The sequence below is a fragment of the Castor canadensis genome, chromosome 11 (genome assembly GCF_047511655.1).
Source record: "Castor canadensis chromosome 11, mCasCan1.hap1v2, whole genome shotgun sequence".
In the NCBI taxonomy this organism is placed as follows: Eukaryota; Metazoa; Chordata; class Mammalia; order Rodentia; family Castoridae; genus Castor; species Castor canadensis.
The window spans coordinates 23,276,135-23,304,097 of record NC_133396.1 but is presented as its reverse complement, the minus strand read 5'-3'; the positions used below and the strand labels follow the sequence as shown (position 1 = coordinate 23,304,097).

The 27,963-nt window shown below is 36.6% G+C and overlaps 2 protein-coding genes across 3 annotated transcripts in view; one reads left to right on the top strand and one right to left on the bottom strand.

Annotated features, from left to right (window-relative positions):
• The window catches only part of Ikzf3 (IKAROS family zinc finger 3), an 83,187-nt gene extending 66,453 nt beyond the window's left edge, over positions 1-16,734 (bottom strand). Inside the window, exon 1 of the mRNA XM_020175476.2 lies at positions 16,460-16,734. Coding sequence (XP_020031065.2) covers positions 16,460-16,466 — 7 coding nt within the window. The 5' untranslated portion in view covers positions 16,467-16,734. The remainder of the gene's footprint in view (positions 1-16,459) is intronic.
• A 3,723-nt stretch (positions 16,735-20,457) lies between these two features.
• Positions 20,458-27,577, top strand: Zpbp2 (zona pellucida binding protein 2). Of its 2 annotated transcripts, XM_020175486.1 has the most exons (8): positions 20,458-20,506; positions 20,712-20,777; positions 21,908-22,033; positions 22,799-22,960; positions 23,848-24,066; positions 24,616-24,701; positions 26,688-26,868; positions 27,483-27,577. In XM_020175486.1, the coding sequence occupies exons 1-8, from the start codon at positions 20,458-20,460 to the stop codon at positions 27,575-27,577; spliced, it is 984 nt and encodes a 327-aa protein (XP_020031075.1). The 2 variants fall into 2 exon arrangements, with proteins under 2 accessions (XP_020031075.1, XP_020031078.1); XM_020175489.1 differs by lacking the exon at positions 23,848-24,066.
• The last annotated feature ends 386 nt before the right edge of the window (positions 27,578-27,963 follow it).

Here is a 27,963-nt window from a genome sequence, read left to right as displayed (position 1 = left end):
ATTTAAAATATTTTCCAAAAGAATGTTCTGCAAACATAAGTAAGAAAGGATTTCTACATTCAGAAAGTAGATTACTTTGCTGGGTGCTGGTGGCTCATGCCTATAATTCTAGCTACTCAGGAGGCAGAGATCAGGAGGTTTGCAGTTTGAAGCCTGGGCAAATAGTTTGTGAGACCCCATCTTGAAAAACCCCTAATGAAAAAAATTGGGCTGCTGGAGTGGCTCAAGGTAAAGGCCCTGAGTACTGCAAAAAAAAGAAAAAAAAAAGTAGATTACTTTGTGGATAGAAAAGCAGGATGACTGTTAACAGGTAAGGGATTTTTTTTTTTTTTACAGGTAATGGGTAGGGGAATAAAATGTTCTAAAATTGACTATAATGAAGTTTGCACAATTGGTGAATATGTTAAGATTCACTGAATTGTATACTTTAAATAGATGAATTGTAAGATATGTGAGCATACCAATAAAGATGATATAAAACAACAAATAAGCAGCAGAGTCCTTATATTGCTACTGATAGAAATATAGTTCCTGTACTGATATTTATCCATCTCTGGTACAGATGATTGAAGAATCTTGGGGTAGGTTAATTTTGCTGAAATATAAATCTTGTTAATTTTTCCACATCTCTCCTGTTGCCTGAGGCTCCTGCTTCAGGGCCTTTGCATTTACCTTTCCCTCTGACTGTCATTCTCTCCCCCAGAAGATACTTGGTTCACTCCTCTCTTCATTCCTGCATCTGCTCAAAAGTCACATTATTCAGCCAGCTTTACCTAAATATTCTCTATCCTATATACCCTATCCTAAAGCCATCCTCCATTGTCTTTTTCCTCTTACCATGCTTTATTTTACTTCATAAAATGTCTTCATTAGCACCACCAGAATATAAATTTCATAAGAACAGAGATGCTATCCATTTTGTATAACTGTATCTTCAGCCCTCAAAACAGTGCCCATTCATGATGAACACTTAATAAATATTTGTTGAAAATCCTACCTAACACTCATATCATTTACCCTTCTGCCCTTCTCACAATAGGTTGTAAAGTTTAATTAGTTCATAAGTACTTTCTGTTAACACCTTAACTCTTAAATAACAAATCTTGTAAAGAGTAGAACTTAACAGGGATAGCTGACAAACACATTGGACAGTAAATGTTAAAGTATTATTTCTTTTGTAGCTGTCCACAGCATTCAACTATTGTTAGCTATTCATAGCTACAATAGAAATCTCAAATTGTCTTCTACCAGGATTGAAGACAAGTCTTCACCACATTCTTATTGAAAGATGACAACTTCAATTTTGTTTTTAATCCCTTCAGGTTCTTTTCACTGACAAAGATGCCATACAAAAGTTTTCATTTGTTAGAATTTTAAAGATGTCAACTCTTTTTCAAAATCTAGCATTTTATGTGCTGCAAAATGAAATGGCTCAAGTGTTAGAGCACCTGCCTAGCAAGTGTGAGGCCCTGAGTTCAAACCCCAGTGCTGCCAAAACAACAACAACAAAAAAGGAAGGTGGCAAATTACAAATAAAAATGGCAAGGGTCTGTTTAGCTGATATTTAATCAAAGTTCACATAGGCCACAAAATGTGTAACCATGGTCATACTGAAATGGTTATAAACTTGCCTTTATTTCTAATACTTAAATAACTACCATTCAATTAAGAATACTAGCTAATGCAGGGCTAGAGGTATGGCTCAAATGGTACAGTGCTTGCCTAGAAAGCATGAGGCCCTGAGTTCAATCCTTAGTTCCACCACTACCACCACGACTACCACCAAAAAAAAAAAAAAAAAAAGAATACTAGCTAATGCAATTCTCTTTTTAGTTTCAGACCTCAGATTTCACTTGCATAAAGGAGAGCAAAATGTCAAATTTCAGGAAGAAACCTGTACTGAATTCTCTAGCTGCCAGCACTGTTCAGACTGACAGGTGCCAGAAAGCTGTCTCTGTGTTTGATATTTCTTTTATCTTATTAGCAGTAAACTGACTCCCTTATTCCCATACCTCTTTTTTTTAAATTTCTCTCTTTTACTTTTTAACCAAATCTTTGGAAACTGAGGTGCTGACAATAAGGGATGTTTTCAGTATTGCAACATTAGTACTTGGGGCCATAAATGTGGCAGAGAAGTATTAGCTACCATTTCTGAAAAGTCTTCTGCCAGTTCTCTTAGCACTACTACGTCATCCTGGAATCCTACTGCCACAAGAACGGCTCTGTAAGATGAAAACTGATTCCTATAGGCAATGACATTGGGATATTGAAGTGGTAGTGGATACTTTAACTAGCTCACAACTCTTTTCCTTGCCATTTGATGCTTGCATTTTTCTAATATTCCCTTACTGTGCAGCCTCTGCTTACACCTTTGTAATAATAAAGCTACTCCTTTCCATTCAGGGAAATCCTAATGGTTAAAAAATGTTCTTCAATTGCAGATAAACTGAAATTTCCTGAAATGCCTATTGCAGGTCCTAGTTCAGATTTCAGGGAACATACAGGCTAATAAGTTCCTTGACCATGGAGAGGGCTTCTTCTGAACCAATTTTGTTGGCACGTAATCCTTTAAAAAGCTGGCACCAAGCACTCAGCCTAGACTGCAATGAGATTTCTTTTCATAGCATTGCTAGAAGACAAACAGGTGCAATGACATTTTTTCTTCATTTTACAGACAAGATCTAAGACATAGAGATTGACAAAAAATATAAAGTCAGGTAATTGTCCAAGGACACAAGCTCAGTGATGCATTAAGAAAAGAGTCAGGATTCCTCTCTTAAATTTCACTGTCACTTCAGAGAATTTAAATGATGTTTTAAAATGCCTTCCTATATAGATTATAGCTCGTAGAAGGCCAAAATGAGGAAAAATTTTAGGTTCTATTCATTTCAAACATCTCAACTAAATAACTATTATTATTGTTTGAGGGCAAAGGAAGATTAAGGGGGAAAAAAACCAACTGGTGTGGTAGCTCTTGCCTATAATTCCAGCTACTCCAGAGGCAGAGATCAGGAAGATCATAGTTTGAGGCCAGCCTGGACAAATAGTGAAACCCCATCTCAACTCATAAGTGGGGCCAGGTGCCAGTGGCTCACATCTGTAATCCTAGCTACTCAGGAGGCAGAGATCAGGAGGATCACAGTTCAAAGCCAGACTGGACAAATAATTCATGAGACCCTATCTTGAAAAACCCTTCACAAAAATAGGGTTGGTGGAGTGGCTGAAGGTGAAGGCCCTGAGTTCAAGCCCCAGTACCACACCCAAAAAATTGATAAGTGGGGTGTGGTGGTGCATGCTTGTCACCCTAGCTACATGGGAGGCATTAAGTAGGATGATTGTGGTCCAGGCAAAAACACCAGACCCTATTCAGAAAAATAACTAAAGCAAAAAAGGTTAGGGTCATGGCTCAAGTGGTAGAGTGATTATAAGGCCTGGAGTTCAAACCCTAGTACTATCCAAATAACAACAAAAGAACATAACATAAAGTGTGAATAATCCCTCCAGTCATGAAATGCTTCCTTCTCTACTTCTTGAACTAAGGTAAAAGTTAAGAAATACCAAGACTACCTGTCTAAGGACACCAGATCAAATATAGCCCATGTTAGCCATCCTGTTCTTCCTATCCTATCTTTTTGTATAAAGTATTCATTTCTTCCCTAGATTAAGTGTCTAATGAGGAAAATATAGATAAATTAATTGCTGATGATCATAACTAAAGTGACAAATTCAATGTCTAGTGTTATTTTTTGAGAGGTCAGCTACTTTAAAGTTGTAGAAAAATAAATATATTTCCATGTTTTTCTTGGCTATCATCTGTCACCAAATGAACATATATAGAAAAAGAAAGAAATAGATATTTCATGTCAGTGTTATTTAAAAGTAAATGTTTGTGCCAAAATGAATGAACCCAGCATATTCAAAGTAAGGCTTTCATGTTATAACTATAAAATGCCTAGTTTTGTTAAAAATAACTATAACCAAAACTAGAACCTGTAATTTAAAGTGTGTAATAGACTGAAGTATGAAAGTTTAAACTATCAAACTTCTAGAGGAAGACAAAGGAGAATATTTACATGGCCTTGGAGTAGGCAAAGATTTCTTAAACAAGACACAAAATGGACTTAATCACAAAAGAAAAATAATTGATAAACTAGCCTTCATTAAAATTAGGAATTCTATTTATCAAATAGATTAATAAGCAAGTTACAGACCGTGAGAAAATATTTGCAATACATTTCTGACAAAGAACATATTTCTGAAATATTTTTTAAATGCCTATGAAATCAATTATATAAAAGAAAGTCACTTAAAAAAACAAAAACACTCAAACCAACAAAAATCAAAATGACCCTGAGGATCAGAAAGAGGATATCCACATGGCCAACAAACATAGGAAAAGGTTCCCAACATCTTCTCACTCATCAGGAAAATGAAAATTAAAGTCACAATGAAATACTACTTCTTCTCCACCAGAATGGCTAAATGAAAATGCCTGACTTACAACAGCAAGTGTTAGCAAGTTGCAGAACAAATGAAACGCTCAGACATTGGTAGTGGGAGGGTAAACTGGTCCAACATTTTTGGAAACTGTTTGACAGTATGTATCAAAGCTAAACACACATCTACCTTATGATTTACAAATTGCTAGTCTTAGGTATATATTCAAGAGGCATGAAAGTATATATCTACTAAAAGACATAAATAAGAATGTTCATAATATAACTAAACACTAGAAACCATCAACATACTCTACCAACAGCAGCAGCTGGCGTATTCAACACTATTCAATAATAAAAGAGGTTGAACAACTAGTATATATAACAACATGTATGGATCTTAAAAATCTGTTGAAGAAACGAATCCAGGCAGACAAGAAACCACATATTGTATAATTCAATTTACATGGACTTCAAGAACAGGGAAACTAAATCAATGACAATAGAAATCTGAATAGCATTTAACCAGGGGGGGAAAGGTAATATAAATGGGCACAAGGAAGCCTTCTGAGGTGATGTACATGGTCCATATCTTGATCTGGAAGGTTGTATATATATAAAAAAATAACCAAGTTACATACACAAGACATGTGTACTTTATTGCATGTTATTTCTTAATTTACAAAAAATATAATGAACACCAACGATCTCAAGTATCTAAAACTCTAAGCCTTAGAAATGTAATTTTAGCAGTATTTTTCTACTTTGAAAAGGATATAGAATTTCAAGAATTTCTTATGGTTCTACTATTATGAAATTACACACACACCATCACTCCCACCACCACCACCACCACCACCATCATAATCATCATCCACTGAATGCTCCAGGTAGCTTAAAATCTCTCATAGTGAAGACACTGATGTATATATTATTGTGGCTTAGATATAGTTTGGGTATCTCCCAAGGGTCCACTGTTGGGATCTTGGTCCTTAGGGTATCAATATTAGTAGTGGTAGAATCTTTAAGAGACAGGGTCTAGTGGAAGGTCCTTAGGTCACTGCCCTAAAAAGGGATTAGGGTAGTTCCCGTGGGACCCCATGGTAGGTCTTGAGAGAGGGTCTTAAAAGGAGCAAGCCTTGAACCTTCCTCCCTCTCTGCTTCCTAGTTTAAGCTAAGACCACTGTTCCTATACATTTTCCTGCCATTTTGCCATCCACTACTCTCACCAGAGGCTAAACCAATTGGATTGCCTAATCTCGAACTTTCAACTGTGAGCTCTTTTCTTAATAAGTATTTTGTGTCAGGTATTTTGTTACAGTAACACAAAATTGATTTATACACATCATGTGCCAACTAAATAAGAAGGCATTTTCAGTGATAGCTAATTTCCAAACCTCCCTGAGAACAGTGATTTCAAAATCTGCTTTATTTTTTATGGTTCCTTTTCAATAAATTTAGGCTACAGATAGTAGCCTAAGACATAGGCTATAGAAAATAAAAACATCTATAGAAAATAAAAACAAGGGCTGGAGACATGGCTCAAGTGGTGGAGTGCCTAGCAAACATGAAGTCCTGATTTCAAATTCCAGTATGCAAAAATAACTAACCAATCAACCAACCAACCAACCAAGTAAGTAAGTAAATAAATAAAACTCTCAATCCACATTTCCCTCCAGCGACAACCCCATTAATTTCTTGTCTTCATCTCATAGCTGAGTTTCTGGGAAAAAAAGATCTATTATCAACATTTCTACTTCCTCTATTCCCACTTCTGCTTTAACCACTTCAATTTGGTTTCCTTCCTATCACTCCACTTTTGTCAAGGTCACTAGCAAGTTTTATGTGGCCAAAACTGGCACATACTTTTTTTTCCCTTGGCTTGCTTGATTTTTGAGCCACATTCAATAAAGCTGACCACCCAATCCTTCATGAGTATGCTCCTTTCTGTTGCACCACACTGCTGGTTTTCCTCCTGTCTCACTGACTGCTTTCTTTTTCACTGTTCTGCCGTCTCCACCTGAACAAATGAGGCACTTTTCAGGGCTCTATCTTGAGTCCCCTTCTTCAAGAACATTCTCTCTCCAGGGGATTCAGTTCATTCTCTTGGCTTTACATATCATAGATGTACTGAAGAGACCAAATTCCTACATTTAGCCAGACCTCTTATTTAGAAGAGAGGTCACCAAATCTGTTCTCTGCCATCATTTTTCATAACAGCATTCTTTTTATTTCCTTCATAGTACTTAGCATAATTTTAATTAATTCAATTATTATTACTTCTTTTTGATCTATCGTTCTTACCTTACTAAATTCCATGAGAATCAAAGTCCTGTCTTTGTTGTTCATCACTGTATTGCCAGTATTTTGCATACATGACCACAAAAGGCATTCAGCAAATATTTTTTGAGTGAAGAATGAGAATTTCTGACTTTTGAATTATATTATGCAATAAATGTTGTCTTCCAGGATTAGGTCAAAATTATAAAGCTTACCTTGTCCAATTATCTTTTAAAATCAGCATTTAAACAATAAAACATGTTAAATCCATCTATGCAGATGGTCCACCATTGATGCATTGCGCGGTGATAGGTTTCACTTGTACTGGTCAAATTGTAGACAATGTTTGTCAAACTTTAAACTATACAAGAATTCCTTGGAGTTCTTGTTGAAATGCACATCCTGATTCAGTAAGTCTAGCTTGAGTTTCTGCATTTGCAACAATTCCAAGTTACAATTGATTCTGATGTTGTTGAACCAGACCATACTTAGATTAGCAAGGCTCTAAAGAATCCTCAGAGTGGTTTATATATTCTGCTGAACATTTGCTGGATCCTAATTTTGTCTAGTATCGTGCAAGGTGATTTCATATACATTATTTTATTTAAGTTGCATCTGATCTCTTGTAGGATAGAAAGCTCCTGTTTATCTAAAAGAGTGGTTTTGGGCTGGAAGTGCAACTCAAGTGCCTGCTTAGCAAGTGCATAGCCCTGAGTTCAAACCCCAGCACCACCACCAAAAAAAAAATAAGAGAGTGGTTTCAACTTTACCAAGACTCAGTGCTCTTCTTTAGAAAAAATACTTTATAATAGTTGTTTTTACTATTGTGAGTTAAATATTGCCTACACATATATTTCTTTAAAAAATAAGACCCCCAATTGCAATGTAAGGGTGAAAAATGAAAATAATAATAAAATACATAATCTGTATTTCAAAATGTAAATGTGCCAGCACCATTTTTCTAGAAAACAGAATAATAAGATAGTCAGATATATTTGTAGAATAACATGAATGAAAAACCTAAATGCAGAAGGATATAGGCTGCATTAATAATGGTAAAAAGAATACTGGTTTTGAACTAAACCAAAAAATCATCCTCCCTCAATTTCATGGTAGTTGCAGTCCTAGAAAAATAAGAGTTGTGCTAAGACCACACAAAAAATATTTCATGTTTAAACCTAAAATGGAGTGAGAGTCTAGAAGTCATTAGACAGATGCAACATGTCAGCAAGTTTCAGCACAGGAAGAAAATCCTAGAATGAGGGATGGCTTCTTAAAGGAGTTAGCATTTAGGATGGACCATAACGGACACGGGAGAATTTTGATTGGCATGATTGTGGTGCTATTAACAGTATCGGGAAGCCAAGAGAAGTTGCTTTGGGTTGGAGAGAGAATGAATTCATTTTTGGACTTGTTAAATTGGAAGAACAGCAATAGAAAAACAGGGTATCAGGAAATGCAATGTGTGTTCAGAAAAAACTAAGCATTCTGGCGTAACATTAGAAGACAGGTATACTGAAGAAGGAAAGGTATAAAGAAGCTACACTGTGGAGTATTTTAAATACCCAAGTAAGAAATATTTAAAATGTTTTTGACTAGGGGATTAATTTGATGTTTTAGGTAGATAATTCTGGCAGCAATCCTCAAAATAGATTAAGAGAGGCAAGTCTAAACACAATGTTACCAGTAGAAAAAAAAATGAAGTATTCAAAATCAACATTTTTCAAATGTGTTCTATGGAACTTTAGGGTCCCAGAGGGCCACCACAGGTGCTGATCTGCAGTACCAGTTATATCTGTTTCACGTCTTGCCTTCTCTTCTCTTCCGTTCCTTTCCATTCCTTTTCCTTCTATTTCCTTCTCTTCCTCTTCACCATCCTCCCTCCCTCCTTCCTTCCATTCCTTCCTTTTAATACAAGATCTCTCTACATAGCTCAGGTTGGCCTGGAACTCATAATGCAGCCCATGCTGGCCTCAAATTCACAATCTTCCAGCTCCCACTTCCCAAGTACTTGTAATTACATATGTGCACCAGCCATCTACAGCTTGTCCCACATAAGCTTTTTTATAAAAGGGTGTTCCATGGCTAAAAACAAAATTTGTCTTGTTTTGGTGTCTAATCCTAATTCTTGTCAAACTGAGATTGATAGTGGACTACCTCAAGGTTATCATCCAATCACTGAAATAACTAGACAGAGTAGTAGCTATAAGATCTATAAGCACTTTATGAATTTTAATACGAACTTGTTCAATCATTATTTGTCCTATTGTATAGATTTACCTTTCTCCCCAAATTAGATTACCTATTAAAAATTTTCAGATATTAAAGGGCTGGGGGCATGGCTTAAGTGATAGAGTATCTGTTTAGCAAGTGTGAGGCCCTGAATTCAAACCACAGTACTGTCAAAAAAAATTTTTTTTCAGCTGTTTAGGTTTGAGGCAGCTAGGAACACATTAGGTCACTGATGTTTGCAACGCTATCTGGAGCCCTCTGAGAAACTCCAAATTCTTCACCGAGATGTGTATGTCAGTGAAATGTTGGCACATTTAGAAGCTATGTACTTGTGTGTGAATTCTGGTCTCCCACCACTATTAATTCAAATATGAGAAGGAGTTTTATATATATTATCCTACTTATAATCTTTACAGAAGCTATAACATTACAAATTATCATGTATTATGTTCTTTCAAGGTAAGTCACAAAGAGTCAAAACATCTGGTTACATTCATAAATGCCCAGGGTCTATTTTATATTGAATTATTGTTTGTTAAGTCCACAATTTTATTTCTAGAACTCATGAAAAATGTTAAAATCCTAATTTCTTCATCTACTCATAAAAGTATTCTCATTCATTCTAGGACATTTTATTCTTACAGTAGTAAGTACAAGAGTGTTGGTTAGAATGGCCAGTGTATCCCTGTGTCCACAAACCAAAAGAGGTTGAGAACCAGTGCTTTATTGCAGTGATGAATAATCTCTCTCTCCTGGCCCCCTGAAATCCACTGGCACACAATTGCTTTAGACAAATATTTCTTATAAATTGTGGCCCATCTATTTCTCAAAGTCTGAATGGTATAGCTTAATATCCACAGTACCAAAATGAAGTTAGGAACCTTTGTGTAGCAAGGAAGTTGTTTAGCTCTAAGCACCATGGGTTTAAGTTCTATAGAACCTGCTGAATCTTAGCCATACTGGCTTCCAGACACTGCTTAGTAAGAAAGTGTCTGTTTCCATACCAGTAGTTTTAAGCCTTTTTAAAAAGGCATTTTTTTCAAATGAAATTTTAGATGGATTACCATATATAAAACAGATAAAAGGGAATATTAATAATCCAAATAATAATTTCAAATATATAATATTTACTAAAAAGTTGAACTGTGAGAACAAGAAGACTTTTAATAAAAAGTTGAAAGCTAGAGTTACAGATGAAAATTGCAGCTTTATCCATCAGTTTCAACATGCTAATCATTTCTGTATTTTGTCTTATTTGCCAATTTGGAAAAGATTGAAGATGCATACATACAAAAACTTACAAGTGCTTCACCTTATTGTTTTAGTTTTTTTGTTTTGTTTCTGCAGTGTTGGGGATTGAACCCAGGGCTTGGTGAATGCTAGGCAAGTGTTCTACCAGTGAGCTACACCCTTAGCCCCAGAATAATTCGTAATCAAACAATTCCCAAACATTTGAAAAAGAAAGGTAAGTAATCTGTTGAAAAGTTGAATCACTAAAAATATTTAACATTCATCTTCTCTGTTTCTGAATATAAAAACCAGACAAGAAGTAACTCCACATTGTAATAAGTATTTAAAATATTTATACTACATAATTGTGATGTAACATACCCCATGTTATTTTTAGAGAGCAAGTGCCCACTATTATACTGCTATAAAAACATGCCCCCAGTGCCTGAGCCTTATAGGCATTAAATTATGTACAGGGAATAGAAGAGTTAGCAATATTCATGCTCAAATAATTTTACATGAGCAAATATGCACAGGAGACAAAAGACCAGTAAGGAAAAAAAATCTTACTCAAGTCACATTTATAAAATGTTAATATTTTCAGAGTTAGCAAAAAAGTTCTATTTGGAGACAAAAGGATAAATTTATACACTGATAATCCTCATTGCATTTGAACTTGGTATGTCATATGAAGATTATCAAGTTAGGCCTTATAAAACACATTTGTGAAACTGTGTACCCTGTATGGAAGCATATAATCAACTGTTAGTGAGTGCTAAAAGTGCGGATCAAATGAGACAAAGGCAAACGGTGATAAAGATTAGTTATTAAATATTATAAAAATTAGTTACTTCCAGTTTTCAGACTGGAGCTATTCTCCATTGACTGTATGTAACTCTATAGCGATAAACAAGGATTTACAGGTTGGTGAGGGTGATATTTTATTCATATCCACAGATTCTGTATGACTACTGTTCCAGGAAATTGTTTTGATGTACCAAATATTCTGGTAAATTAATAGTTTCTCAAATAGACTTCACTTCTCAAATGAACTGATATTGCTGTGATAGAGGACTCAAATTAAATGAAACAAGTTTTTTCTCAACAACTTTAAGAATGAAAACATTTGTTGTGAAGAAATGGTTTACCATGGAAATTCCAAAAGTTAGAAGGTAAAGTATTATTTTTCTAGAGCAGAGCCAAAATTGGATTTAAAAAAGATGGTAGTATCTATCACATTGGAATTAGCCAATATTCCAATCCCTTCTACTAAACTTTTAACAGCACCTTCAACAAATTAACCAGCAAAATTAACCAGTTTCAATGACGCTATAGGTAGAGTAGCACTTATTTAAATGTTTGAGAGCTGAAGTGTTTCAAATTTCAGATTTTGGGGATTTTGGAATATTTGTATATACGTAGTGAGATATCTTAGAGATGGGACCCAATTCTAAACATGAAATTCATTTATGTTTCAGATACACTTTATACACATAGTTTGAAGGTAATTTTATACAATATTTTAAATATTGCTGTGTTTTGACTTCAGCCAGTCACATGAGTTGTAGAATTTTCCACTTGTAGCATCATGTTGGCATTCAAAAAGTTTTGGCCAGACATGGGGTTCACACCTGTAATCCCAGCACTCTGGAGCCTGCTGGTTCAAGGCCAGCCTGGTCTACCTTGGACAAAACCCTGTCTCAAAAAAAAAAAAAAACTTTGAATTTTGGTGTATTTAAGATTTGGAATTTTTAATTACAGATGTTCAACTTGTATTAAAAATTACCACTGGAAAACTTGATGCTAATTTATGGCACCATCAGTATCTTACTGATTTATTTTAATAGACTAATCTGTGATCTTGAAATCTGCTTAAGTAAATTTAATTGACAAGATTTGGTTTTAAGTGAAAATCTCAAAAAAAATTCAATAACACTTTATTTTCTAAGCTTCTTATTTCAGTTACACCACTTAAATACCTAATAAAATTACTGATGCCAGGTGCATTGGCTCAAGCATGTATTCCTAGCTACTTGGGAGGCAGAGGTCAGGAGGACCATGGTTCAAGGCCAGCTGGAGCAAAAAATTCATGAGATTCCACTCTCAACCAATAGTTCAACATGGTAGCACATGCCTGTCATCCCAGCTGAAGAAGCACAAATAAGAGGATCATGATCCAGGCTGGCCCGGGCATAAAGTGACACCCTAACTCAAAAATAACCAACACAAGCCCAGTGCAGGGGCTCACATCTGTAGTCCTAGCTATTTGAGAGGCTGAGATTGTGAGAATCACAGTTGAAGGCCAATCTTGGCAAATAGTTTCGAGACCCTATCTCCAAAATAACCAGAGCAAAATGGACTGGAGGTGTGGCTCAAGTTGCGTAGAGTGCTTGCTTTGCAAGCACGAAGCCTTGAGTTCAAACCCAAGTTCCTCCAAAAAAGTGGAGGAGGGAGTGGTTCAAGAATGCCTATCTAACAAACACAATCCCAAATTCAATCCTCAGTACTACCAAAAATAAATAAAATTGTTGAGTTTTACCAAACAACTGCTAGCACTAATCTCCTCACACTTTAAATAAAATGCAATGGAGGAGATGAAGGTGAGGGAATGTGGTTGAGAGGCTTCATATACATATAAAGAAATATAACAATGAAACCTCTTGCAATTGCTTTAAGTGGGATGAAGGGGTGGGGGGGATAGGAATGGTGGGGGCGGTCTAACCAATGTACACTGTAAGCCGATTTGGGACGGTCACAATGAATCTCCCCATGTACAATGAATATATCCTAATAAAAATGAAATAAATAAAATGTATCATAATAAACATAATAAAAATGACTTTTCAGTACTAGTTTAAATTGAACGCAAAAAACTCTGAAGTCCTTCCATGAACCAGGAACTGTCCTACCACTGACCATACAAAAATAAAAAGTCTTTGGTGGGATGTGATAGCAAATACTTGTAATTCCAACACTTGGGAGGCTGAGGTAGGAATATCTAAATTTGAAGCCAACCTGAACTACACAGAAAGACACTGTCTCAAAAACAAAACAAAAAACCCCCCACAGTCTCTACTCCCCAGAAACGTAAAGACCAGAGGAGGAAAAAGCACTTAAATCAATAAATAATTTTCATGTTAAGTGGTTGAAGTAGCCACAAAAGGAGAGGCCCTTAGCCTGGGTGGAGGGAGGTGAGGGACTGGGTAGGAGTGATCACCAGAAGGCACTAGGCAGAAGTCATCAGTAGAGCTTTCATGGTGATGATGCCCAAGCAGAGTCTTGAAAGATGAATATATAACGAGGTAGGAAATGCAGTAAAAATGTTAACAAAGACATGAAAGTGTGAAGCAGATTGTTAGATTATAGGAAATGCAAGTGGAAATTTTAAAAAATTATGTTTTAGCAGGACCACATGGCCTTTCTGTGGCTGTGGTTCTCTACAACTTTGCCATTTCAATCTCTATATGCTTATAACAGAGGGCAAGAAAATACTACCTGGAGGCTAAATCTCTATTAATCCTAACTATCCAAAACATAGACCTGAAAATGAAAAAATGGCTACCACAAAATCCATGTGATAGGAAGCAGAAACTGACATCAAGAAAAAAAAATATTGCACAATAACTGGGAACATTTAGTGTAGGGCATTCAGCATTACAGTTTAAAATCCCTGACAATAACAACTGTATGATACCTTACCTGATAGTTCAAATCATGACCCAGAGTCACTGAGATAAAGTTATCTATTGCGTACCTAATTAATAAAGCAGGAGGCTGTGCAATAAATACACTTAAAAGATCTCTATCCATATCATTAAAATATAGATTTTATATTAATCAGAAACCTGTTATCTGTGAAATTCATCTTTGTGACTCATTTAATTTCCCAACCAGACCAGAAAAAAGTAATGTTATTATAGCACAAACAATAAATTTAGGGATAGAGTCTTTGAATAGAAAATATTTAGAGTTACTATGAGAAAAGACAAAAGCTATAGTTTTTGGTTTATTACATGAATTAACTCTTCATTTTCATATGACAAATATTTCTACCTTAGAAGATTATTTCATAAGACATTTTCACATATAGAAAGTCTCAATAAATGTGGAAAGATGAATGAAAAAATGACTATGTACTGAAGGAATGACTACAATACAGTCTTACATTTCACAATAGGCTGTAGTGTATTAATTTGACCACCAAATTAGGCAAAAATTAAGACATTCCATAAAATATTTTACTTTCTTACATTGGGTATTTACTATGGGTCAATCTCTATACTAGCGTGAGACCATAATATCAAGATAATATAACATATTTTATTTTAAATGTCAAAAACATGAGCAAGATCAGTAGATCTTGGGTGGCTACAGTGAACTAGACATTTTACTATATCAAATACTCTGTCCTCAAGGACTTAATGGTAGAATAGCCAAATTCACATCCCTAACCTCTTATTTTTTTATTTAAACTTTTAAGGTTTTGCATTAACCCTATTATATGTCGTTTATCTTTATGATCTATGAATTTTAGTCTAGTCATCTAAACTCGTAACTTTTTAAAGTAACTGATCTGTATTCTATCTCTTTCTACTTACAGTCTATAAATTCTGAATTAAATTCTATATAAGTTTTCATTTCTTTCTTCTTCAGAAAGTCCTTCCCAGGCTTATCTAAAAGTCTGTTAGAACATGTCTTAAAATATTTTATTTAGTTTAGCTTATTTCCCCTTGAAAAAGTGAATCTGGTAATATTTTCAGAGAAACTCCAGTTTCTGTGGACTTACATGATTCTGTACATTACTTTTGATAAATGATATGGCTAAGACTTGGAAAAAGGAGTGCTGGAGAACTGATTTATAACTTTATAGAAACTAATTATTTCTAATAATTAAGGCATGAGAGCTTTTTAAAAAAATATTTTTTCCATAGTATACAGCATCCCAACTTTTTAAAAAACTGTATGTGGCCAATTAAACCTTTGCATGTTAAAATTACACTTCATAAACCATTATTGAAATGTCCAAAGTGTAAAATTTTTACTCTTTGAACCCTGATAATTAAAAAAATTAAAAGCATAAAGAATTTTTCACAAGAGAACACATGAAGCATTATTCAATAAGGGCAATTTAATAATTTCTCCTTAACAAATACATACTGTTTATTGAATTATCGTTGGGCACTTTACTTAGAGAAAAAAATGTTTATATGAGTTAAGGCAGCAAAAAAAAATTGTAGGCACACCCATGTACAAACTGAGGACTTAGGACATCAGGGTTACACTCAATTATATTGTGAAAGTAAAACTTTACCTTTTCGATCCGTGAACCAAAGTACTTAATCATATTTTCGTAATTTCACAAACTCTAGAACTAAAGATGCCAAAGATCAAGGTTCATTTTCAATGACAGATCCTTCAGTTATTATGAAGAAAATATCCATGATGTTTGTAATATTTTTTACATTAATGCTTGAATGTCGGTACCTCATTTTTAAAATAAAATGAATACATTTCTCAAATTCTGATTGAATAAGTGTCACCTCCTCCCGCAAGTTGAGATGCAGCTGCAATTTTCCAAGTTTAAGAAACACTTGTTGAAAAAAGAGTATTAAAAAGCTTACATAGCAGCGTTAAATTTTCGTTATCCCAAGGAAGGACACACTTAAAAGTTTCTGAGAAGCAAGAATAGTTTTATAACTTCCAAAATTAATCCAAATGAAAACTCCTAATGTGAACCTGTTTTTTTTTTGGGGGGGGGGATGTTGGAAAAAAAGGCTCTAGCTCTGAAGCAACTGCGGTTGCCAACCACCTTAAAACTACGTTTTCCATATGATAGCACTGACCCTTAAAAGAAAAAAGGTATCGCCTTTCAACTCAAAACAAGTCAGTCAGATTAGCTTAGTTCCAATGGACAGCTGAAACCATGGATGGAAAAGCATCCCAAAGTATTATTCTGTCCTAGGTCTGTTGCCAATTCAGGGGTGCCCCCAAAACGCTCTTCCTTTGCAGACTTACGGTTGACCACCCCCTCCCCGCCGCCTCCATGTCTGACAACCCCGAAGAAATAAAACTGCGGAGAAATGAACACTTTTCAAGATTGGAGAGGTGGGGGGGGGCGGTGTGTGGGAGCGGACGCGTGTTGCCCTCTGAAATACCTCATATTTACTTTTGACAAGAGAAATAAATAGAAGCAAAACCGAGATTCAGAGAGCACTTTCTGCTGCGAGCACCGCTTGAGCTTCTCAAAGACCCCTTAGAAAAAAAGCGTGCTGGAGGCTCACCTTCCATGTCGTCGCCGGGCTGCGCTGGGCTGGAGCTGCCGCTTTGGCTTCCCGGCCTCTCCACGTGCTGCTGCCGTCGCTGGGACGCAGTGCGCAGCTGGCGGGAGATTCCCAGCGCGGGGAGTCCCCGGGATCTAACGACGCGTCGGCGCAGATTGAAGGGGCAGGAGCCCGCGACCTGCCAGCCGGTGCGCGGGGTTACAGCGGCGCTGGCTGGCGGCGGCTTTAAAGGACGCTCGTACAGAGCGAGCGCCGCAGGTTCCGCACCTTCAGTCCTCTTTGAATGTCAAGCCCGAGGAACCCGGATAGCATGGAAATGGCGCATCAGTAATTTTTGTCTCAGAATGGCTATTTTAGAGGAAGAAAAACAGATGAGAGTGTAATATCTCATGGGGGTGGGGGCCTGCACCACTTTCTTGGCGAGCTCAAGTTCGAAAAGGTTTGTCTTCTTTCAATTGAAAGATCTGGACCTTTTGGTCTAGGTTGATACATAGGATGATGCCCACAAAAACCATCAATGAGAACTCATTTCACTGCAAGTGTTATTTGTGGGAGTTCTTTCCTTCTTCATTTTTTTCAGTTCACATGATCAAAGTTCTTGGTCCAAGTTTTCAGAAAGACAGTTCAAAAGCATTTTGGCACTGTTATCAATCCAATTTTTTTTTAATTTTGAGGAGCAATTCTCTCTTTTGTTTTCTTTTCTGGGAACTGGTTGGTTTGTCCCTACTCACAAAACATGACTCTATTTATGTGTGTATTTATTTTCTACTACCCTGCTTTCTTGTAATTAGGACACCTTACAAACACACACACAACACACACATATCAGAAAAGTAAGTAAAGACAATAGAGTTGGGAGGGAGTAGCAAGGTAGTAAAATCAAGAGAAAGATGTCTGTTCACAGAGATGTACCAGTTGACATTTTTTTACAACATTCCCCCCACTTTATAGAGGTAAAACACACAGTTGACTTTAGGGAGAGGAAGGAGAAGTGACCATAAAACAACTTTTCAAAGCAGAACGTTTCTTCACTTGGAGGTCTTAAGAGATATTATTCAGGTGTGTCCTGCTAATGATGCCCAATGCGTTAGATGGACAATATACAAATGGTTCCACTGCCACCCTTGCTAGAAAATTATATTGTTAGTGTATAGAAATATATCTGAGACATAAGTTCATGCATCCATATCAGAAGATATGTGCCAACCATACAGAAGAAACACATACTTATGAGTAAAAGCATGCACACTAACTTTATGAATTTAACTTAATTTTAAATAGCACCTTAGTATAGGTGGTCTATGTAATACATACTCTCTATGTGTATATAATGAGTGACTTACACTGGCTTTAAGATCACAGCACCACAGCAGGTCTTTATAGCTATATGAATTGGAGTTCTATATAGGATAATATCAATTTCAGAGAAATACTCTAAACACTGGGTTTAATTTTAGTACTGAAAGGGGAAATTTGTTGTTTGTTAGTTTCTAAAAGCAAAAATAGCACATCAAAAGCAGCAGAAGAGGAACTGTAAACTTTCACAGGGATGGTGAGGATGAATAGTTAATTTGTTATTAAAAAGTTATAAAGAATATGCTATGTTTCCACTACAGTGTTCTTTATTGTGGAATGTGTAGGTACTCTGTAAATAGTTTACTTAGTTCAATATTGAGCATTTCAGACTCCACAGAGTGAGACATAAAGGAATACATCAAAAGTAGATGGGTAAAATAGTCGATATATGCAACCTACACTTCAAGAGTGGGGAGCTACTCAGCCTCCTCAAGGGTGAAGTATAGGTTTCATATAGTGACTTCTTGTCACAGAGTACAGTATGAAATGGGAGGGCACATAACTTTATAGTGGAGAAACTGACAAGCACCATCTCAGTCAGGAAATCAACATCAATGGCGATAAGGTATGATGTAATGAGAATGTCACTTTATTAGTTCTTCTTCTCAAAAACCCATAATCCTATCTAATGAGAAAACATCAGACAAATTGCAATACAGAGACGTTCTACAAAATACTTGACCACTTTAGGCTAGGACAAGGTCATGAAAAACAAGATAAGTCTGAAAAACTATCACAGCCAAGAGGAATCTAAAGGAACATGACAATTAAATGTAATGTGGGATCCTGGTTGGGATCCTGGTGAAGATAAACTAAGGTAAAAACCAAATAATTGTGAATAAAGTATGAACTTTAGTTAATTCTAAAGTATTGATATTAGTTAATTTTGAGAAGTATATAATACTAATGTAAGATGTCAATAATGGGGAAAAGTGGGTAGGGAAACATGAGAATTCTGTACTATCTTTGCAATTTTTCTGTGAATCCAAGACTTCTAAAAACAAACCTCATTTAAGAATGAATAGGTATTTTCATCAAACTACTCCTTTGGTTAGACTTCTTATAGGAATCAAAGTTTATAATACAAGATTTATAAGGATTAACTATTTTACAATAACTAGGAAGTCAATAAAACACTGTAGATTTGCAATGTACTTTGTTAAAAACTGGAAGGACAAACTTCCAAGGAATCTAAGAGAATGCCTAAATTTGCCTTCATTATCATCACCTTAAGAAGGGAACAGTTGAAACTAAACCATGAATCTAGACATAATAACTGACTTTGGTTGGATCTGACTCATTGAATCACATTTCATGCTTATGCTATATAGGTAAAATTAACAGTGACTAAAACTGAAATTACTGACAAAGACTGCTCCTGGACCATCTGAGATAGTCCAAATACTGACTTGGCTCAAAGGAAATAAAACTGAAAACTCTTGATCTCACCCAAAATAACCATTCTGCACCCTATCTGAACCTTGGGCTTGCTACCTACAACCTACTCAAAACCACTACAGAGGGTTTTGAAAACAGACAACACACAATATCTTTCAGGCCACCAAACTAGTAGCCCCAAAGGAACCATGAAAAATGAGGTCATGATCCCTTTTGCAGCTCCCTATTGACATATCCATATCCAAAGGAAAAGCAGATCTGGAACTCATGCCTTTCAATGGGGCCCATTTTCTAATGCAAAGTTACCTCCAAATAGCCAGGCACCAGTGGCTCCGTAGCTACTTGGGAGACAGGTATCAGTAGGATTGAGGTTTGAGGTCAGCCTGGGCAAATAGGTGGTGAGAACCTACCTCAAAAAATACCCAAAACTAAAACAGGGCTCATGGAGTAGCTCAAGTGGTGGAGTGCCTGCCTAGCAAGCGAGAGTTCAAACTCCAGTACTGCACCCCCCCCCCAAAAAAAGTTACCTCCAAATAAATTTGAACGGGCAGGAGGTGTCTATCACCATTGCAAACTCTGAAAATGAAGACTCAACCTTCCTCTTTATAGAAGGCCTGGAGGTGCCATGTCAGAGCACTAGTGATTCTTGGGTGGAGAGAGGTCTTGGTTTTGTGGGCAGAAGAATGCAGTTAGGTCAAAGCTGGGGTGTGAAATTGGGCACAGTTTCAAAGAAAAGTAAGGTATACAAAATTTCCAAGCAGAGATCTTGGCTTTAAGAAAATTTCACAAGCTTCTTCCTTCCTCAGGACCCCAGGCCCTACACCATCACGATCCTTGGGACCTATGGTGTTTTTCTGTTGGCCCCCTAAAGAAGTCCCCTGGAAGTCTTGGGTGCATTTTCTTTCCTCTCTTCTTCCCTTCAGCTACTCTCACAGAACTAAGCCGTCGAGAGCGCGGGAAAATGGCGCCAGCCCAAAGGCGTGAAGGACTCACGTGACACGACTGCGCATGCGCCAGGGGCGGGGCTCTCCTTGCCACGTTCACTCCACCCCGCCCGCGAGGCCGGAGCACGCACGCGCAGTGTGGCGCGCCCGTCCCAGCGGTAGATACTGGCCGGTAGGGGAGACAGTCCCTGGCCGTTTGCTCCTGTCTGTGGAGGAGCGGTGGGGAAGTGATGCGCTAGGGCCAGGGTAGGAAAGAGCCTGGCCGTCTACGCCTCCCGCGACGCTAGTCCCTGAGCCGTCATGCGAGCGTGGGTCCTACTCTTCGCGGTACTCTGGTACCTATTAGGAGGTGGGACTCTTCCCGCCCGCCACCCCCCCGGCCGGTTTCCCCCTACGTTCCGCCCCCATTCCCAGGCCCGTCTTCTCTGTACCTCCCCAGTATTGTCTTTTCTATCTGAGAGACCCTGTCCTTCCTCCGTTTCCCCCTGCCCTGCCCCACTCAAAGCCCTGGTTCCTTTTCTAACTAAAATGTCAAGGGTTTCTTTTCTCCGCAGTTGGGTTGCAGCGTTCTTCTTTATTTGATAAGAAAGGCTTCGTTTATGGCAAGCTAGGACACCCAGGTAAAAGGACCTCTTCACACGCAGGGCCTATCAGAAGAGCTGGGGTTGCCCTGGACTTGCTAAGGTTCTCCCCGAGGGGTCGGGGCATCTACTCTGTGCTCTACGGTTTGGCGAAGGTTTTGCACCGATCCTTCCTGATGGCGGCGCTAGCCTTAGTATCTCCTTACCTAGAACCCTCAACTCTAAGAAGTCAGGATTCACTGCACATCTCTTGCCCTGATGACAACACCCTTCCCAGGTGTTTCTGTTGCTTTGCAATGTGCAGTGAGTGGCCCACTCAGAGGAGTGATTTCCAGAGCTGGAAGTCCCTCTGTCTGCAAGGCTCTTCTCTCCTTGTATCTACTAGATCTACTCATCCGTTAAGGTTCAGCTCACATGTTACTCACCGTGGTCTAACTTTTGCACACTTCTCAAAGGAAAATTAGCCACACAGCTACTTTTAGATAACTTTGAGCTACTTCGTAGTATTTTGTTAGGTTTGGAACCTTTCCATATTTGAACACTTTTCCCTTCCCAGCGCCATCACTATACCACTAAGTTGTAGAATATGGTCTTTATATATTCAGTAAGCTTTAAAATTAATATCTTCTGGTACTGCATTGGTTCCAAGTATACCATGGCCACTTCCACCAAACCTGAATCAGAATAAGTAACTGCAGAACACCTTCCTAGTGTGTTCCACACAGGCTTAATTATTGTTGCCAACAGAGGAATTACAGTGGAGGAAATTATCCCCAAATTTCCCTTGGGGATAATGATTATTTCAAAAATAGTCTTGCAATCAAGCTCAAATCCTTGACTGAACTTTCATTCCATTATCCCTTCAAAAAAGTATGATTAGAATTCTGAATCTATACATTAAAATGAACTTCTGAATGGGTCCTGTACATTTTTATAAACTATAATATGGAAGAAAGAAAAATCCATGAGTAAAAGTATAACGTTTTAAAAACTTACTGTGAGAAGTGAAAAGGCCTTCATTCTAAATGACAGCTAGCATTCTAAATGTTATAATAATTTTTTAAGTACTGAAATCCAAAACTAATTAGTATCCTTGGGACAAAATAGTATGAGTTCATTTCTTGATTTTGCTATATAATATAGTTATACATTATTTTATTTTGTCACAGTGAAAATATATGTAAAATTACATCAAAATAGCCCAGTCCTTATCTGTATGGATTATGACCGTGCTAGTAAAGAAACAGTGGACCCCACTTATTTATGGGTTGGACCTAATGAAAAGACATTAACAGGTAAGATTTCGTTTGTTTGTTTTTTAAGACAGCATCTTGCTATGTAGTCCAGACTGGCCTAGAACTCCCTATGTGGCCCAGACTTGTCTAGAGCTCGCAATCCTCATGCCTCCACTTCTCAAATTCTGGGATTTAGGAAAGTACCATCATGCCCAGAAAATAATTTTAATATGTCCTTTATTAATGGTATGAACATTGTTGACTAATATATGTCTTGGTTTGTGTCTCATGTTTTTCTTATGCAAAAACTAAAGCAGTGGTTTGTGGGGTTTTTTTTTCAGTGCTGGGGATTGACCCAGGGCTCAGCTCTACCATTGAGCTACACCCCCAACTGTAAAGCAGTAATTTTTGTACCCTACTTCTCAAAGCTGTACTAGTTCAGAAGTTTTTACAGAACCTAAAACTTATCCTTTCAGCACTGATAATAGGAAATATGTAATATTTATTTTTCATGATGTTAGAAGCGTGCCTTGAGCTCTATACTAATTTCTGTCTTACATGAAGAAATTACATCTCACTTACTGAATTATTGGCATAAACCAATTGAAACTAGATGCTAAGAAATGAGTGAAAGAAAATTGATATATATTTCATTGTACCAATCTCATGGTTTTTCATAAAGATGACAGAATAAACATTTTGTTGGATTCTTGAACTTGAAATGGCTCATTTAAAACGATATGTCTATTTGTAACCGCAAGTTTACTAAATAATGTTTGAATTATTATTTGTTAAGTAATCAAATAATTTACTATTTCTGTTTAGGAAATAATCGAATAAGTATAACAAACACAGGAATGTTGATGGTGAAAGATTTTCTAGAGACTTTGTCTGGACTTTACACATGTACTCTTTCTTATAAGAATATCAAAGCAGAAACCCAAGAAGAAAGTGTAGTAAAGAAGAGATATGACTTTATGATATTTGGTAAGAATATAATCACACTTAAATTCATACATTTAGTTGGAATCAGAATTAAGTGTAAGATTTCTTTATTTAGTCAAAAATGGTTCTAATACAGGTAATTATGGTTCTAATACAGGTAATCATTATGATTTATGAAGTATTTTGAGATACATTTGACCAGGCAAAATCTTAAGTTAACATCAAGATGTTTGTACTAAATAATCCTCTTTCAGCTTCCCGCTTCCTACTGCCTGGGTAAGTAAGTACAAACTACTTTATCACAATTTTAATAGGTAATTTAAAATTGATATTTAATTTTGCAAAAGCAATTAATGATCCTTTCACTGGTCTGAACTGACAATAATAACATTTCTGCAATTTAAGACCTTTTCCAGAAACAATCTGATTTTTTTTCTTGTTACTATTAACTTATCTATATAGCCAACCTACAGAAGTCACCTCTCTTCCTTTATTTAGGTGGTACTTGGGTTTGAACTCAGGGCCTCATTCTTGCTAGGCAGGCACTCAACCACTTAAGCCACTCCACCAGCCCTGTTTTGTGTTGGGTATTTTCAAGATGGGGTCTCACAAACTATTTGCCCAGGCTGGCTTCTAAATGAGATCCTCCTGATCTCTGCTTCCTGAGTAGCTAGGATTACAGGCATGAGCCACCTGTGCCTAGCTCATTTCGCCTAAGTAGACAACACATCAGATGGAAATAACATTTTTTCATTAAAATTATTTTATATATTTCATGAGGACAAATTGATAAAACATTTCATCAGGTAAGTAAAATTTCTATGCTGATTTGCAAGATTGGTGAAATTTAATATTACATGTTTTTGGAAAATTGTTTGGTAGAGGATATTAATGATAGTCACTTTTTTTATTCTCATCATTTTTCAAAGCCTACCGGGAACCTGATTATTCATACCAGATGGCTGTGCGTTTTACCACAAAGTCTTGTTTAGGAAGATACAATGACCTCTTCTTTAGAGTGCTGAAGAAAATCTTGGATAATTTAATCTCTGATTTGTCATGCCATGTCATAGAACCATCATTTAAATGCCACTTTGTTAAAACTCCAGAACATGACTTCATACATGAGCTATTCATAGCCTTTCAAGGTAAAAACGATCTTTAAACATTTCTTTAATTTTATGAGTTTAGACCTAAACCATGATAGATTATAAAACTAATTATCATATGAATGAGATATCTTATAAATAATAAGCTTTAAATGTTTGTTTAGCACTAAGAAGATATATTGTTGCCTGGTTGTGGTTTTAAAAATTAACTATTTGCCTTCAAATATGATACATTGTTGCTTATCATTTAGAAATCAATATCATTTTATTAATATAGCCATAAGTTAGGCAGCTAATATTTCACTTATAACTTCTTACAGAATTTTAAATTGTATTTTTAAGAATTTAATAAGAAGGAGTAACTAAACCAAATTTATTTCTATTTTAAAGCCTTGTGGTTACTTTCATAGCCCACAGATGGAGTAAATTCATAATGTATAAATTATTCAAATTGTACACATTAATTTACTACGAGATTTAGAGGGCTGTATTAGATGCATGTATACTGAATAAACATCTGGGGCTTTATTGAAATGTGTGGGACTTTTTAAGAGTTCTTTTGTGAACCTACCATGTTTTCCTCTCCAGTTAATCCTTTTGCACCAGGGTGGAAAGGGGCATGCAATAACATGTCTGTTGACTGTGAAGACATCACTAATCGTAATATACTCAAGGTGAGAATTTCATTATAAGGGGAAAGAACTTGAATATCCAATAAAACTTTTTATAAATTTTTGTAAATATTTTATTTCATTAATTTGAAATGTCTTGATAGGCTGGAGGTGTGACTCAAGCGGTGGAGCACCTGCCTAACAAGAACAAGGCCCTGAGTTCAAACTCTAGTACTGCCAAAAAATATTTTTTCTTGCCAGGTGCCAGTGGCTCATGCCTGTAATCCTATCTACTCAGGAGACAGAGATCAGGAGGATCATGGTTCGAAGTCAGCCCTGGGCAAATAGTTCACGAGACCCTATCTCCAAAAAAACCCATCACAAAAAATAGGGGGCTGGCAGAGTGGCTCAAGTGGTAAGAGTGCCTGTCTAGCATGAGGCCCTGAGTTCAAATCCCATGCCACCAAAATTTTTTTCTTGAAAATTTCTTTTTATGTTGTGACTGTCAACAATAAAAACATTTGTAGGAGTAAATTATTCTCTTTTAAAATCTTAATTATTCAGCAGTATTTTTAATTTTTTTAACTGAGATTTTGAGATTATTGGCTATTTGATGACGTATTATTTTGTAGTAGTACATCTGCAGTATTATATAGCTCCCAAGGTAATATTGTACATTTTACTTATAACAGAAGGACGAATCCCTGGTTTCTGTTCCCCAAATGATAATTATACAGCAGCTTAAAGAACAATCTCACAATCATGTCATCTAGATTAAACCAATAGTTATTCCAAAATTGTATACATACTAGTCATAGTAGTTGAGAGACTAAGGACAAAGTCTGACAAACCCCTTACTCTTCTGTTTTTGTTCCTGAGACCATACCTTTAGTGTTGTGTATGGCTTATGGGAAATACTAGATTAATATTAGTTATTATTAACTCTGTGTTCCAAAAAATAAAACAAAATTCACATCATTAGTTTGTAATGATGACTAGAGAAAAAGTCTTGGTTTTACTTGTAAGGCTCCTTTTTTCCTGATGATCATATAGAATTAGAAATAATGGGCTAGGCATGGTGACATACACTTTGTTTTTTGGCAGCACTAGAGCTTGAACTCAGCCTCACACTTACTAGGCAGGTGCTCTACCACTTGAGCCACTCTGTCAGCCCATGGTGGCATATACTTATAATCCTAGCACTTGGAAGGCTAAAGCAGGAGGACTGAAAGTTCAAGGCCAGCCTTGGGTACAGAGTTCCAGGCCAGCCTGGGTTACATAGTGAGACCCTCTCTCAAAAAATAATAATATGCTGGTGGAGTGGCTTAAGTGGTAGCATGCCTGCTTTGCAAGTATAAGGCCCTGAGTTTTAACCCCAGTACTGCCCCTATAAGCCAGGCATGGTGGTTCATGCCTGTAATCCCAGCTACTTGAGAGGCTGAAATAGGAAGATCATGATTTTAAGGCCAGCCTGGGAAAAGATAGTGAGACTCTGTCTCAAAAGCAAAATAAAATTGATGGAGGCATGGCTTAAGTGGTAGAGCACTTGCCTACCAAACACAAGGGTTGAGTTCAAACCCAGTACTGCCTACAATAAAATAAAAGGACTGGGGGTATAGCTCAAGTGGTAGAGCGGTTTCCTATCATGCATGAAGCCCTGGGTTCAATCCCTAGTTCTGCAAAAGTAATTACATATGAATTGACATATTACAAGTAATTCAAAACAATTTCTAACTTTATTTTTTCTTATCCACTTTACATATGAATTGACAGTAGTTGGTAAGGTCTCAACTAGACTAATTTTAGACTAATTCTTAGTCTTTTTTGCAGTACTAGGATTTGAACTCAGGACCTGCATTTGCTAGACAGAAGCTCTGTCATTTGAACCAGGCCCCCAGCTAACTTTCAGTCTTAACACGCAATTTTTTAGGAATTCATATTGTCTAAAGCATGGCATGTTTATACTACATTTCTTTACCTCTGACAAAGGAAGAGGAGTTTGATTCGTGGTTTATATTTGTACTTTTCTCTGATATTTTTAAATCTTAGGCAAGAGATCGGATAGAAGAATTTTTTCGGAGCCAAGCATATATTTTCTACCATCACTCTAATAAAACCCTACCAGCTATGCATTTTGTGGACCATAGTTTTCAAGTAGTACGCATGGATAGCTGTCGACCAGGCTTTGGAAAAAATGCAAGTCTTCACAGCAATTGTGCTAGCTGTTGTGGTAATTATCAAATATAAATACCTACATATCTAGGTTATATAGTAAGAAGAATAGAAGAGTAATTCATTTAGGATAATTCAATGTTTTCAATGATTCTCCTGCAAAAAAGGAAGAGAAGTAAAAAATTCAAAGCCCAAATTTCTCACTGTAATTACCTTGTAACTCTTAGTAATGTACTCTTTATTTTTCGGATGGACCACTATTCTAGCTATTGGAATGAAAGGCATGCATTGCCACTCCCAGCTTTCTTCCATTGAGATGGGGTCTCTCAAACTTTTTTGCCCATGCCAGCCTGGAACTGCCGTCTTCTTGATCTCAGCCTCCCCAGTAGCTCCCATCATTGTTATTTTGTCTTTTGGCAGTGCTGGGATTTGGACTTGAGGCCTTGCACTTTGCTAGGCAGGCACTCACTCTATCACTTAAGCCATGCCACCAGCCCTTTCTCCTATCTTTAAATCATCAGATTATAAACTTGAAACTCATAATCTTCAACAACTTAATGGTTTAACATGTATATATGGGTATAGAAATGGTGTGATAGTGAAGACAATTTATCTTGTTGGTAGAAAATACTTCTAAATTATAATAATCCATTGCGTGTGTTTTCTTTGCAGTGGTTTGTAGTCCTGGAACTTTTAGTCCTGATGTTGATGTTACTTGTCAGATTTGTGTTTCTGTTCATACCTACGGAGCTAGAGCTTGCCCATAAACTTCATAACAAAAATCAGCATGTGAAGACTAGAGGTGAAAGCACTGTTATTTGCTTGTGGAGGTGGGGAACCTAAGAGTTTATCTATGGTGCACATCCCAGAGCAATTCCATAAAGTAAGATCAGTAAGACCAAAACCCTGGAAAACATGTATTTTAGAGCTTTTAAAAAATAGTTGACATGCATTTCTAAAAAAGTATTTAATATCTCTAGTGTACAAAGGAAAAATTTAAGTATTAATGGAAGATTTTTTAATGAAATATATTTTGTTGTTCACAAAGTGAGTTTTGCTTTGTACCTAAAACTATATTAACATCAAGAAGAGTAGCAAAGTATAATAAAAATTTTGTATTTTCCATATATTAATTTGTTTGAAATCACTCATA

Bases quoted from the DNA above. Each gene is read 5' to 3' on its own strand.
- Zpbp2 (XM_020175486.1), top strand. From the start codon at position 20,458: ATGCGAGCGTGGGTCCTACTCTTCGCGGTACTCTGGTACCTATTAGGA. The intron at 20,507-20,711 runs GTGGGACTCTTC...TTTTCTCCGCAG, and splicing joins ACTCTGGTACCTATTAGGAG to TTGGGTTGCAGCGTTCTTCT. The intron at 22,961-23,847 runs GTAAGAATATAA...CATTTTTCAAAG, and splicing joins ATATGACTTTATGATATTTG to CCTACCGGGAACCTGATTAT.